This window comes from Chelon labrosus (genome assembly GCF_963514085.1).
Source record: "Chelon labrosus genome assembly, chromosome: 23".
NCBI lineage: Eukaryota > Metazoa > Chordata > Actinopteri > Mugiliformes > Mugilidae > Chelon > Chelon labrosus.
Window position 1 is genome coordinate 10,320,967 of NC_140356.1, and position 13,821 is coordinate 10,334,787.

General features: G+C 40.9%; 1 protein-coding gene across 2 annotated transcripts; it reads right to left on the reverse strand.

Annotated features, from left to right (window-relative positions):
* Window positions 1-5,424: 5,424 nt before the first annotated feature.
* gxylt1b (glucoside xylosyltransferase 1b) lies at window positions 5,425-13,522 on the reverse strand. 2 transcript variants are annotated; one of them, XM_084573692.1, is made up of 7 exons: window positions 13,124-13,522; window positions 12,090-12,300; window positions 11,824-11,955; window positions 11,426-11,677; window positions 11,071-11,194; window positions 10,739-10,911; window positions 5,425-7,836 (listed from the first exon to the last, which is right to left on the reverse strand). In XM_084573692.1, the coding sequence occupies exons 1-7, from the start codon at window positions 13,318-13,320 to the stop codon at window positions 7,675-7,677; spliced, it is 1,251 nt and encodes a 416-aa protein (XP_084429818.1). In that variant the 5' UTR covers window positions 13,321-13,522; the 3' UTR covers window positions 5,425-7,674. The 2 variants fall into 2 exon arrangements, with proteins under 2 accessions (XP_084429818.1, XP_084429817.1); XM_084573691.1 differs by having other exon boundaries at window positions 10,739-11,194.
* Between the last annotated feature and the right edge of the window lie 299 nt (window positions 13,523-13,821).

Consider the following 13,821-nt stretch of genomic DNA (forward strand, 5'->3'; position numbering starts at 1 on the left):
TGACTGACCTGCTTGAACATATTTACACTTTAGAGGTGTTTAGATGTGAAGCATGTAACCCAGGGTATTTTCTGCAGCTACAATTCACCCGTGTTCCCTAAACGCCTCATACACAGGATAAAATATAAACCAAATTCAAAAAAGCAGCATTTTGAGCCATGTGAGCAATACAAGCATCAATAAAGTCCAATGTTTTATAAGTAGGATCAACAGACAATCTTCGCTGAAAAAAAGAAATGAAAAAATGCAGAAAGACACCAAGACAGGGTCACTTTCCCTGCCTATATGTTCCTGCTTAGACTCCACATTTTTATTACTCTTGACATTTAAAAAAAAATTATAATCAGTTAAAATCGACCTTGCAGTTCAAAGTTTTACAGACGTCTCTTTTTTTGTTGCAATACCACTCATGGCCACTGGGAAAAATTGACAGCTCCTTGTTGCTTACATGCTAGCTACCTATTGGTTAGCCTAAATGCATCCAAACCAAGTAAAATTTACCTAATGTTACCCTCGTAGCTTGTTAATCAATGAAAAATATCGCATATAAAAGTTGTGCTTAGTCTTTATGCTAACCATCTCCTCGCCATAGCCTTACATTTCATAATCATCGTCTTTTCAGTTCAATAGAAATGGCTAGGTATAGCTTAGCTAAAGCTAACAGGAAGAACCTCTAATTAGCTTGATAATTGACAAATTTGTTTTATTTCAACATACACCAAAATGAAAACATGTAAAATATGTGAAACGTTTATTTTAGCAGAAAAAAAAATAAACACAAAAGTATGCTACCATCAGATGGAGACCACTACTAGAAGCCACAGAGGCTAAAGGTTAGCAAGCTGACGAATGGCTAACTTAAAGGGGAACTACTGTTTTTTACAATCTGGAGCTTATTTCTGTCATAAAATACAATTGTTTACTCACCCGTATAACTTTGGTGTTATTTGAGTCGTTCGTCAGATATTTAGATCCTTGTATATCCATATAGTGGGAGTGACTGGGGCACCGCAACGCAGCCTCTAAATAACGCATTGTCTGCCGCGAAACTTGTTCATTTCACCAATGATTTGTTATGATACGCTAGTGATATTCCCCGTTGAGTCCAGAATCCACTGTCAGGAAATGTACAGGCATAACAAAAAATCGAGACAGGTATGAGTAGTTTACTCATTCTGTACATATCATAAAAATACAAAGAAACCTCAATACAAATAAATTGCAATACATTAACTTCCATCCTTTTTGAAACACAACACAATTCGGGAACTCAGACCTTATAAAATATTTCCAGTTACGAGGCTGCATACCACAAAGGAGGGCTGGTCATATGTTCTCTTTTCGTGAACACGACAAAAACAACCCCATTTGAAGGCAGCACCTGTCCCAAAATGTCAGACATCTCCCATATTCGGTGCAGAATAATGAATTTAAGTGCTTTTGACAATGTTAGCTTTTATATTTGGCAAATCCAACTTCTGAAAGCGCTTCAAAACCCCACTTTGTTCCAGGCACCGTCTGGAAAACCTCACACCTCACAGTAATGTCTTACCATTGTCCTTGGATGTGTTCTCCTTACTGTATGAGCCTTGTTTTGGCTCATGTGCGCGCCTGCATTGTAGTACAAAGCCAAGGAGCTCGCATCCCCGGGGCCAGCGATTCTAGGTAGGTGCAGACTCACGCTGGCATTCTTGAAATGTTTAGAGGTGAGAACTTCTGCAACGCGGATCTTTGAAAATCACTATGTTTGATGAGCACATTGGGTATTTTTGTATTCGCAGTAGGTTTGTGGAAGTTTTTGTGCCCTCTGATAGGTACAGGAAATGAAAAAGAAATCAGGCATGAGAAACTGGGTCAGGGACTGAGGTAGATTTCAAAGGTGGATTCTTGTAGAAATAATGCGTAAAGGATGGAGTTTTGGAGCGGAAGAAGAAAGGCAGAAAAAGGGGAAGAATAAAATGATGAAAAAGGAGGGGGAAAACATGCGAGGACACAAACAAGGACGAAGAACACATTTGGCAGTCAGCCTGATTTTGGCGGGAGAATCCTGAGCTCTGGCTCCCCACACAGCAGCACAATTTCCCTGAGAGCTGCCCGGACAGACGTCATTTTTAGCTCAGCTTCGTGGCGTTGGCCGTGTCGGGTCTTACAAACACACACACACACAGTAAATAAGCTGTGAAGTAAATAAACCAATCTGCTGAAATACCCGTCACTCTGTCTTTCTGCCATGAGCTCAGTGAATCACTGAGGCAAAATTCAGTGTCAGTGCGAGCAAAGATGTCATATTCCATCTCGCTGGGCATCAAACGTACCCCGGTGTCGCACACATGTAAATAAGAAGCGCAGAACATGACATTCTGTTTGTGGGGAACATTTTGGGCCTATATGCTTCTCTTTCTCTCTCTCTCATCTCCTGCAGCAGTGAAATGTAGACCCTATTACAACATGTAAATGACCCCCTGCTGCGCAATCGCGGAGTACAGTATGACATACATGCTCAAATGTGCAGAGCTGGCGTTGCACACACTATAAGAGCAAGTGTATGTGTGCGTTTGGTTGTGTTTGAACATATCTTCATTAAGTATCCACATACCGTATGTATGTTAGACTACAGGTGTCAGAATTTGACAGATGCTGTCATGTCTTGCCAAAGTCACATGAATAAGAGGAACTTCAAAGGACACGCTCATATTTAATGACAAGTGTAAGCAAGGGGAAAGCTCACAGAGCCCATTTTGAAATAGTTACCTATTTCTAATGACTTATGAAGTCTTTATTTTTGTTTTTTTAATTTTTGTCTTGGCTCCACTTGCAGTGCTGCGCAAGTCTCTCAACGATGATTTTTTTATGTGAACGAGGAGTCAAATTTCCAAATTTAATATGATGAAACCACAGAGAATCTACGAGGTATTTTAGTGACTTTCAGGTTATTGTTTTGGTTTTATTGGAAGCTGCTTTATTCCTACACGGCTTTCGTTTACATTTTGGGAGGCAGCAAGCAGCTGTAATTGTCTGTTTGTAACATTGGGACAGTTGGAAAAAATTAACTGGGAAAATCCATGTGAACACACCCACAAGTCAGACCAACAACCCTAACCATAACCCAGTCCCTAAATTGCAAGCTAAAAGTCAATCTCCCACAAGTGTATAACACCATTCTCCTCCTAGCAAATTTTTTTGTTTCCAGTGAAGACAGCTACCTGTCTTCACTGGAAAAGCCTGATTAACTACACGTTCATGTGATGTCAGAACAATTGGAAAAAAACTTGTTCCCAACTGGGAAAAGTGGGAGCCCTAACCCTAACCCACAGTTTATACCCCAGCGTCAATTTCACACTGTAGCTACGGCGTCAGCCCAGACCCTGCGCCGACTCTAACGCCGTAGCCTTACGTGTACCTCTCCAGAAATGTCACAGCGACGCCGACCGCAAGAGCTGTGATTGGTCCGCTAGCTAGTAGCGTATTTGCGCTTCAGTATTTCCGGCTGCTTCTCCATCTCTGCAATTTTCGAATCGATTGTTTTGGATCGATAGAGACGGACGACACCGAAGAAAGACTGGCGTCGTCTTCGGTGAAATGTCGGCGGCAGTTTCAGTCGCCATTGCTGAAAGTGAAGCAGGAAGTAGAAACAAAAATCAGCGCCCACTAGAGTGTGTGTGGCCTTTTTACAGAGCGAGCCAGACTGATGAGCGCACAGGTATAAATGGCTCACACCGGCATAGACTACATACGTAGGTTACGGCATCTACGTCCCACAGTTATTTAAATGAGCCTTAAGTTGGCGAATGTAACAGTTTTGTCACTTGCAAGTAGAAACTCCGTCTCTCCTAATACTGAAGTACCTAGTATTTTTACATCTTTATTTATTCAGCAAATACAGATATTTTTCTGATTTATGTGCCTTTATTGTAGATAATTTGTATCTCAGCTTTGTTACTTGCTGTCACACAAATACAGGGAACATCCAACAGTGTGGTGTTTAAATGCTTGGAGGAAAAATTGTCCTTTCCAAAATGAGACCTGGATGCACTCCAAATACACTACAGCAGACAATAGACAGAGAGTAGCTGGTGAACAATGGAGAATTTAGAAGTTAAAGTAATGAAACAAGAGTAAATGTAAGAATCACACCTCAGTCAGATCTCAGCAATTTGATTAAAGACTGAACTATCACAACACAACTTTGGAGTTGTGTTGCCTTTAACTACCGTACCAATATTTAATCCCATATTTAAGGTAGGTAGTTCATCTCTTTGTGTTCACAATATAAAGAAAAACAGCTCCTTGTAGAGATCGTGAGGTTAGTCTTACATGGAGCAGTATGTTCGTTTCTCTATAACTCTGTTTCTCTTTTCTTTTGATGATACCATTTTGAGGTTCAACTCGAGCAAGAAACCTCCAACAGTTCGAGCTCTGTAGCCACAGAGTGCCCTAAATGCTATATTGGCTGTGACAGCCTTGTTCTTTTCTTCCATCACAAACACACTCCATCAGCCTTTTCTCTCTGTCCTCCCACTCCTGCACTCCTCTCCAACATTTCTGTCTCTGGAGACAATAGCAGAAAAAAAAAATGGCCAACCTTACCTGGATTTTTCTTTATGTCCATCACAAACACAGAAGTACATTTAATTATTCTGCGATGTCCCCGTGTTTTTCTTTTTCCCCCCTCATCTTCCACTCGACCCACTCTAAACGCTGGAGGCCTCCTATTTATTTTAAATAGTTTCTCTGCCAGCTGTGACGGCACAAAAGAAATAAAATCAGAGTTATTTATTGCGATATAAAACATGTAGTTTCGGGAAAATGAAACCTTGGAGGACGGATGGTATTGAATTTTTCAACGCGGTGCTCAACTCAAGCCATTGTCTCCCTCTCCCTGGGGACCTGACCTGTTACATGTTGCATTTAAGCCCACAGGTCAATAAAGGTAATTGATAAGCTCTCATATGGATATATAGTGATGAATGAAGGATATTTCTGGTGTAATGAATCAAACCACCTCCGGAGCCATAAATGGACGATCGTATGCTGAGCCTAATGGGAATAAGCATAAACCCATTCCCCAAAGTCATTGGTGTACAGTTTCACAGAGATACATCTATTGGGCTGCATTATTGGTCCATCACTTACACTTTTATGAGAGTGTCATAGATTATCGGCAAGTCCATTGATCTGCGCAGGATGCGTTAGAAACACAGCATCCATCTTCTCCAAGTTAGATCTTTAGAGTCAACAAAAATGGGGTAAATATAAAACATGTTTGTATTCGACTCATCCAAGCCTAAGTAACAGGGACCTAAGTATTGCTGTCTACGAATATTAAGCTATTTAATTGTATGTTTTTAATTCATCCAAATAGTTTTCCCCATTTTTAAAGTACCATTTTAATGATAATAGAAACATTCCCCTCCTCAAAACTACCTCAATCGTGCAGCTTTTGTCCAGGAACTAGTGAAAAAATGCTGCCCTCTGGTGGTCACAGATGACACTACAAGACAAAATCTACAAACCTGAAATGATATTTAATGTAAAAAAAAAGACACAGTGATTTCATTTGAAACATTACAACATAAACAATACAGAACACAATAATGTCAACTCATACTAATACAAGCACCTTTTCAATCCATAGTGTACAAAATACATTCAGCGGTGCAAAAATCACAATTTCAGAAATAAAACAAATACTTTGGCATCACGAGAGAAGTTGGAGCTTATTCGTATGTTCAACAGCAATATCTATACATACAGCTACATATGCTTAAAGTCACATTTCCGGCATATCCGTGTGTCTGTATTGACACACATTACCACGCATTAAAAATGGAACATTTTAAAATAAACATGAGCTAAAATCATAATTTGTGTTGAGTTTCCTGCCCTGACGTAGATGAAACTGACCTTTTTTGCACTTCCTCCATACTGTGATTCTATGTTGTATATTAGCTGGAACATTTATACATTGCTTGACATGTTTTTATTATTACTATTAACATATTTAAGGATGTTTTTCCTCAATGAAGATGAGGTCAAAGTTCGATAAGGAAGAGCTTTTCACGTTCTACGTCTCCTGCTTCATTCATGTCATCACTTCCACTTTCCCACCCTGTCATTTCATTTCAACATCACTACTCTTGTTCAGTGATCAGTTTGGTTCTCTGAGACGGTCAGTCCCAAGTCCCTGTTCTTTAAATTCATTGCAATTCTACCACTCTGCTTTTCAGATTCATCCGTCTACTGACCAACACTCTTTGTCCCATTCTCCACCTCATCATAAAGTTTCCATCAGTCTATTTGTGCCACCATCACCAGCCTCTAGACTCCCGTCTCATACCTTCTGCAACTCCACTCTATAATATCACTTCTAACTGGAGTCTAACCACCAAAATATTTAATATCTCGCCTTATCGAAATGCATATTGAGAGATTGTGACAAAGCAATTTCCCTACGAGGATCACCCAGAATTATTTACATGATCAGTTTACCTGTACTTTGTCTGAAAATTCACAAAAGTCAATTTCTACGTACACGTTCACTTAACAGAGTGTTGCTTAGAGGATTTTGGAAGATGAAAAAGTGGTCCAGTGCATACATCTTTCAAAACTGGGCTTTGCAGAAAGCCTCTTGTCCAGTTCTGATACGGTCAATAACTCTTTTTAATAAGAGTGTTTCACACGGTTCAACAAATTCTCCAATATGGAAAGTCACGAGCTACTCTTCCGAACATTTACACGTTTCAGTAACTAAAGGCACTGAAAAAAGAAAATGAATCGTGGAAGAGACCAATAAAAAAAAGAAATCTGTAAAAATGTTCATAAAGTCTGTGATTAAAAACACCAGAAAACAATCTATTAATAAATCTGAAGCAAATATTTGTCTCTGCTAAATTCAGCTCTCTGCTACACAGCCAACTGGCTACAGAAGATTTCAGGGATTTCCATCACGCTCTTCTCCAGAGCAGTTTACAAGAGGTGAACAGTTATTAGTCCCAGTCTGAGACGATCCCAGCTGTCAGACTGAGCTTTATGCAGCTGCTCTCCAAAACAATCTCAAAGCTTCAGTCATTAGTTGTCTGAGGAATCAAAGTGGTACGTTCATGAGTTTTGTCAGCCTGCCAGTTAACAACTTGTTTATCAAGCTTTAGCTGTTGTGTTTTGGACGGTCTGTTCAAAGCAGACAACCTTCAGCTGGTAAAATCAACACTGAAGTTAAATTTCTTTGAAAGGCTTGTAAAAGTTAGGCTAAGGCATGATCTACAGTTGTTTTGATATGATACCAGTATTGCCTCTGATGCTGCCTATAATACTGGATCTGTCCGCCAATCCCATACCATATTTTCCCAGTTAGAATTATTGCATAACTGCTGACATTTTGCTAATGTTACAACCAAAAATCAATTCTTCTCGCTGCTCTAAATTAGCAGTTACCAGTGACAGAACGACACTCTGCGTAGGCTACCGTCTTAGAGTGACAAAGAAGTATTGATTAACGTAGTATGAGGCTTGCCAGAGCAAAGAAAATGTCAATAATCTGTCAATGTTTTACTTTGGAAAGTCACTACTCTGTATGTGACGCTACGCAAACTTTAAGCTTAAGAACTGGTATCAGGACGGCTGGTATTGGAGCATCATTACATTCGGCCTCTTCTTCATCATAGCCCTTCATTTCCGTCACCGTCTGCGCGGTGTCTTCCGGTTGATGTTTACCAGACTGCGTGCCAGTCTCTTGGTGAAGAGCGTGTGGGATTTACCACAGTAAGTGTGCGTCGTCTTCAGCAGTTCCTCTTCTAAAGGATCCAACAAAGAAGTCCCTGGGTCTGTGCCAAAGGAGTACTGGAACGACAAAAAAAAAAAACATCGATTGGTTAGATTTGTTTTCAAAAAAGCTCTATAGATTTATTCTTAAAAATGGTTGCAATTGTTCAAAATGTGCTCTTAAATGGTGCAGACTAGCTTCTTTTTTACAAAGGGTGACTGAGACGCTTGTGATCTAGTGTAGAAGGAGACAAGTATTGATAAATTCAATTTTAAAATTTGTAGCTCAATGTGATGAAGGAGACTATGATTTTCATTCTCTCATCTCTCTGTGTCTTCAGGTAGCATAAAGCTAAAAACAGAAGTACCAACCAGCTTAACATTTGGGAGAACGGGCTCAGAATCTTCAAATGAGCAGCTGAAATCCCCAAACGTGTAGTCGTAACTCTCCTGAGGATCCCTCCGCCCCACTACTGCTCCAGTGGAATTGTTCAGATCCTCCAGTAAGCAAGCAAAGTGGTGCTTTGTGCAGCGCTCTCTTGCACTTGAAAGGTACCTTTCTTCAGATTAAATTAAAAACTAAACCCGTAAGGCACGGCTCAAGTCATGCGGGACTCCAAATCTGATTGGTCAGCTGGGCCAAACATAAAGCTTCCCACATTCATTCTTGGGAGTCAGTTTTATGCTATAGGCTTACCGTCCAGTGATAACTTGGGATCACAGAAGAAGTTTCATGTCTTCCCAATAATGAAGGGGTCTTTACAATGCTCAGAGGAAATCAAAGGGGAATTACCATTTTTTATGCCGGCTCATTTGCTTGCAGTTGGGTCACAAAGAGAATGGCGTTTTTATGAGGACATACTTATACACACACACGCCGGCCGTAAAGTTGCATTTACAGTTGGCGTATTGATTTTTGCGGCTGCTGGTGCGCAGACTCCGACTCTGAACGTACCACCGGTTGTAAAATTTAACTGCGGCTTCCTAGGCTCGGCTTTTTGCAGCGGAGGGAGGGAGGGAGGAGATGCTTTATGATGGACAGACTGCTGTGGTCTGCTCGAGACACAGACAGGGAGGAGTTCTGCTGTTTGCAATTCCGTTTCTTTGTGTGAGGATACATTAGACACATTAGCTCCAGTTTAATTGGAACGTTGATCCTGACTTAAATATTAACCAGAAGTTAAATAATCTTTAGTATTAGCCCAACATAAATGGCACGTTTACGAGCATTTGTCTTGATTTATTTGCTGACTTGGCTTGACGGGGTTTTGTAGGACACTTTTACAATTTGCAGTAGAATGCATTTCACCTGCTTGTCATGCCCTGCCATTCCTCACCTGTGATCCAGTTATCATTAGTGTGGCTCAGCCCAGTCACATGACCATACACCTGCTCCACATCAGTAATCAGCCTCAGTATAAATGTGCTCTCCAAGCAGTGTTTGCACTTTTGTCTGTTGTTACTCTGTGTACTTGTGCATTGTCTTTTAGTTCTTGTTTTTCTTTTAGGAAGTTTCTCTGCTTGTATATTAGATAGAGAAGAGTTGAAACCTGTTATATTATGCATGGTAGAGAGAGCACAAGACTGCAAACAGGCCAAAGTTTGGTCATTGCTACTGTGCCTATCAGACCACACTGATTTGCTCGTCTTCTTCTTCAATTTTCCTGTATTTCTTTCCTGCACCAGTTTTCTAAACCTTTCTATTCACTCTGTCCGTCCTGTTAGTAGTTACTCAACAGTACCCAACAGTACTAGAAAGTTTAAAGGGCATCTGCCGAGTGTACAAGCTGAATCTGATGAAACTGTCTCATATAATGGATTAATCCTTACTACTGCATCCTTCTGGCAAACCACATTTAATCACAAATCTATAAAAGTAGCACTATTGAAATAAAATGGTCTATGGATGCTTGTGTGTGTGTGGGTGTTCCTGTCAGCACATACAGTGCAGGTGTGTGTGTGTCTGCTGCCATAATTGATCCTGTCCTATAAAGCCACAGTCTTGACTGCAGGCTATGGATAAAGTATGGATAAGCCATTATCCTGATCTACGTTCAATAGGAAAGCAATGAGACTCCGAGCGTTGATGGCTTCATTAAGTAAATGCCACTCGTGTCGTCAATATCATTACACTGCTGGTAAGCAACCCATAAACATCCTCATGGGGGAAATTAGCTTTCACTCCGACCTTCCGCCGGTGGTGGAGATTTGTTTTCCAATGCAGACAATCTGAAGTGCCCGGCACTTTCAGTGCTTAGGGTCAGCACCAATCCAAAATCTCATCTAGGAGGGTGAAGAAACAGGGCAGAGGATGAGAGCAGATGTGTCACTGGGGTTACGAAGGGGCTTCTTCCATCAAATGCTGCACTAAATTACACCTATAACAATTTGAAAAGGCTCACAGAGTCCTTGTTAAAACTTCGGTGTAGCCAGAAGTCTTTTATCTAGGGGCACTTGCCGCTTTTCACTTGCTAGTCACGTTTCTATATAATTCTCAGGCGAATATAAAGCAAACTTTTGAAATGTGAATTAGGAGTGTTTGTTTCAGCTGGTTTGGAGTGAATAAACTAGACTGTTGTTACATCAGAATATTGAGGTATAGGTTATGTTACATATCATGGAAAATAAAGTATAGGTAGAGATATGAAGGGAAAACAACACATAAAGCAGACATCAAAACTGTCACCTTGCCCATTAATAGAGAAAAATGGAGAGCTGTCCTTCTCACTACGACAGAACATTTTTGCAAAAGATGTTTCCACTCCCTATCAACTCTCTTGCAAAAAACAAACTCAAGCATGTGTTAAAATCTTTTTTGTGTTTTTGCCAAAGCAGTCAGACTTGATTCTTATCAGAATTTGAGTTTGGTAACTTGGTGTTTGCACAACAACATGCAGGGATCTAAGAAGCACACTGCAGTGCACTGAATTCTAAATATTCAAGTACACATTTCCACAAACACACACAAAGACATCCTAACCTTTTTTATGGCCTCGTAAACGGCCCTGAACGCTGGTTGTTTGTAGTCGTGGTAAACCCCTCTGTTTCCATGCAATATGTAGATGCCATCCTCTTCGGCCGAGGCGCAGTTGCTGCCGTAGATACAGTGGTCTGGGCGATAGTTCCACTGGCACGGAAACTCTAGCAAGGACTCTGGAAATGGATGCACACAAACAAATTTTTGTGAAACGGTCAATACTGCCAAGTACATACCTCGTATAATTTCACAGATCTGAATATCTGTATAACTCCTTGAGGAACATATACGTGTTATATGTATATTAGTATGTTTGTGGGTGTGTGTAGTCTCACCAGGATTGTAATGGAAAATTATATTGAGGAGGTCCTGGTCTCCCCATGTTATGTTCAGCTTGTATTTTTGGAGTAGAGGCATCAGCAGCTCCTCCCAACGCAGCCCCACCGATGTCATGTCATTCTGTAAACCCATACAAGTTATACTTATTGTAAATTATGTTTACAGTTTGCACATATCATAGTGGTTGGGAGATTCGTATTGGAACAGGGTGGAACTGACTCCTTTCGCACACATTGCTGCAAATCAACTACAGCAGAAGGAGGACATCTTGTGGTCAATAAAAGAAGCACACTAATGCGGTGAATAAAACGTCTTCCGATCTCGTCTGCGTTTCATAACATTCAGTGTTACCTTGAAGAATGTGGTCCTCATCTTTGTCATGTTCATGAGCATGACCCCCGAGTTGATGCCCGTCCTGCCGTAGAAGGGGTGGCGGGCGAAGCGGTTGTACCAGGCGATACGTGGCTCCTCGTGCTCCGGGGCCATAGCGGCCAGCTGAGAAGAGTTAAACTGGGACAGAAACGCCCACATGCGGTCCACAGGCTGCAGGAACAGGATGTCTGAGTCCACATACAAGATGGAGTCCACGTCCTTTAAGATCAGCTGCAAAAGACAGATTTCACTTGAATTATTAATACTGCGGATATTCTCCTGTGCTTTAAACAGTGCATATTAGAAGTATATTCTGCACAATACGACAAGCCACAAGAGTCAGTTTAAAGCTAAATATTCACATTAAAAAAACTCACAGGTAGGAAGAGTCTCTGAGAAGCACAGGGTTTGAAGAGTTTCTTCCACTCGGCTGCATTCTCACTGGGGAAGCTGATAGAGTAGACTCTGTAGTTAAACCTGGAGCGAATAAAATCAGGCCACGACTCCAACTGGAACACAAATGAGAATTAATTTACCTTCTGGTGGAGGTACTCCACAGAATACTGAATGGAATAAGGACACACAAACACAGGCTCCATCCTTATTTTCCACTTTTGACAAGGAACAAAAATGTCCTACTCACAACTTCCATGAAGCTGGCGTGCAGCTGATCTTCAGCAAAGATGTGCAGGTGGAGGCGCTTGACGCTGAGGAGCACAGCAGACTTGATCATGGTGAGAGTCTCCTCCAGCCTCTCTCCGCAGGCCACCACGGCCAGGTGCATGGGAGGTTCAGGTGTGGTCTGGACGCTGCTACCAGCACCATCCATCTGACCCCGCTGACGCATGATGTACCTGAGTTAGAGTACAGGAAGTCAGATACATGTTATCTAGCATTAAGGAAGCATATTACACATTTTATTTGCCCTCAGATTTTTGAAATAATTTTTGGACTCCTCCGGCTCCCTATACGCTGCTCCTTCAGCTTGTCCATCTTCTGCTGGCACTCACTGGACTTTTCCTTGTCCTTGTTACAGACTTCGAGCAGCTGCTTGTTTTTCAAATCCTCTGCCAAGAAATAATCTGACATTGCAGCGTACTCGTACACAGATTTATTGACGTAATTGGTATTTGTCATCTTCAGAATACACAAAGGGTGTTTGCATCTCAATAAGGTCATTGATGACATTTGTGTCATTAGCAGGGCTCACTAATCCTTGGGTTCATGAGCATGAGCTGTGTATTCAGTTCTGCCAGAAACTGCAAATATTTATTTAATTGATAACTTCTCATGTAAACATCACTGAGTCATTTCCAATTTAAGAGGACATGCATATATATCACAGAATTATAATATTATCATATTAATAACGAATTAACTTATTGTATAAGCTGTAAGACACAAACTGTTAGTGGGTAACTAGGCATGCTTTAGTGATAAATAAATAAATACAGGAATGATGCTTGTGAGGTTGCGCACCTGAGCAGGTCTCGCGATACTACAATATAAACTACTGTATGGAGCGTGATTTGCCAGATTTAGGACCGTTTGGTCACATTCCTATACATCTTTAGTGTGAATAAAACTTGTATTATTTGCATATTTACATGCACGTTTATCAAACTATTAATATATTTCCACATTCGGCCCATGAAAGTTTATCATTTCCAGTCCTACCTATTGTACCAATGCGGTTTTTGGGGCCCGGTTTTGTCCCCTCGCCTGGCTGCGGGGACTCTCGGTGGGTTGAAAACTCTCCTCGCTCCGTTCCCTCCGACCGCCACGTCCGAGTAAAACAGCTTACTGTAAACATACAAGCCGGAAAACACGGCAAACACCATGCACAGCAGTAGTGCACGTATGTAACGCCGCATTATGGAGTTTGAAAGCGCAACTCGGAGTCATGACACAGTAACTAGCGTTTAATATTAACTGCTAAGCCAGACGCCATGGTAACGCACTTCCGGTTAGCGTTTAGAAAATAAAACTCTTGATGGATCGCCAGGTGTGTCAACTATGCCCTCTGGCGGCCGCGTCGAATATCTGCAACCGTAAATTCACTGTTTTTATTTTGTTTTTATTCTTCTTATTATTATTTCCATAGCATTCTCTCTGATTAGCTTATATGTTATGTAAAACTGCTAGTTGTCGAGCTATTATGTAATTAGTTAGATTGTATTTTGTTTTTGATCATGTATAATGAAGTGTTTGCCTTCTTGCTGCTTTTATTTTGATGTTTGATATTTACCATTTAGATTTAATCTAATTCACACACAAGACACTGTGTAACCGCATTTGGATATTTATTTTTTGAATGTCTCTCTTATTAATGGAACAGATAAAACACCCGTTTTCATTCACACCTGGTAAAAGTA

What these genes read in the sequence shown, in the direction of transcription:
- gxylt1b (XM_084573691.1), bottom strand. Translation starts at nt 13,320, where the DNA reads ATGCGGCGTTACATACGTGCACTACTGCTGTGCATGGTGTTTGCCGTG. An exon ending in ACGCCAGCTTCATGGAAGTT is followed by an intron (nt 11,956 to 12,089) that starts GTGAGTAGGACA and finishes TTTGTGTTCCAG; the next exon opens with TTGGAGTCGTGGCCTGATTT. An exon ending in TTTACGAGGCCATAAAAAAG is followed by an intron (nt 7,837 to 10,738) that starts GTTAGGATGTCT and finishes TTGTCGTTCCAG; the next exon opens with TACTCCTTTGGCACAGACCC.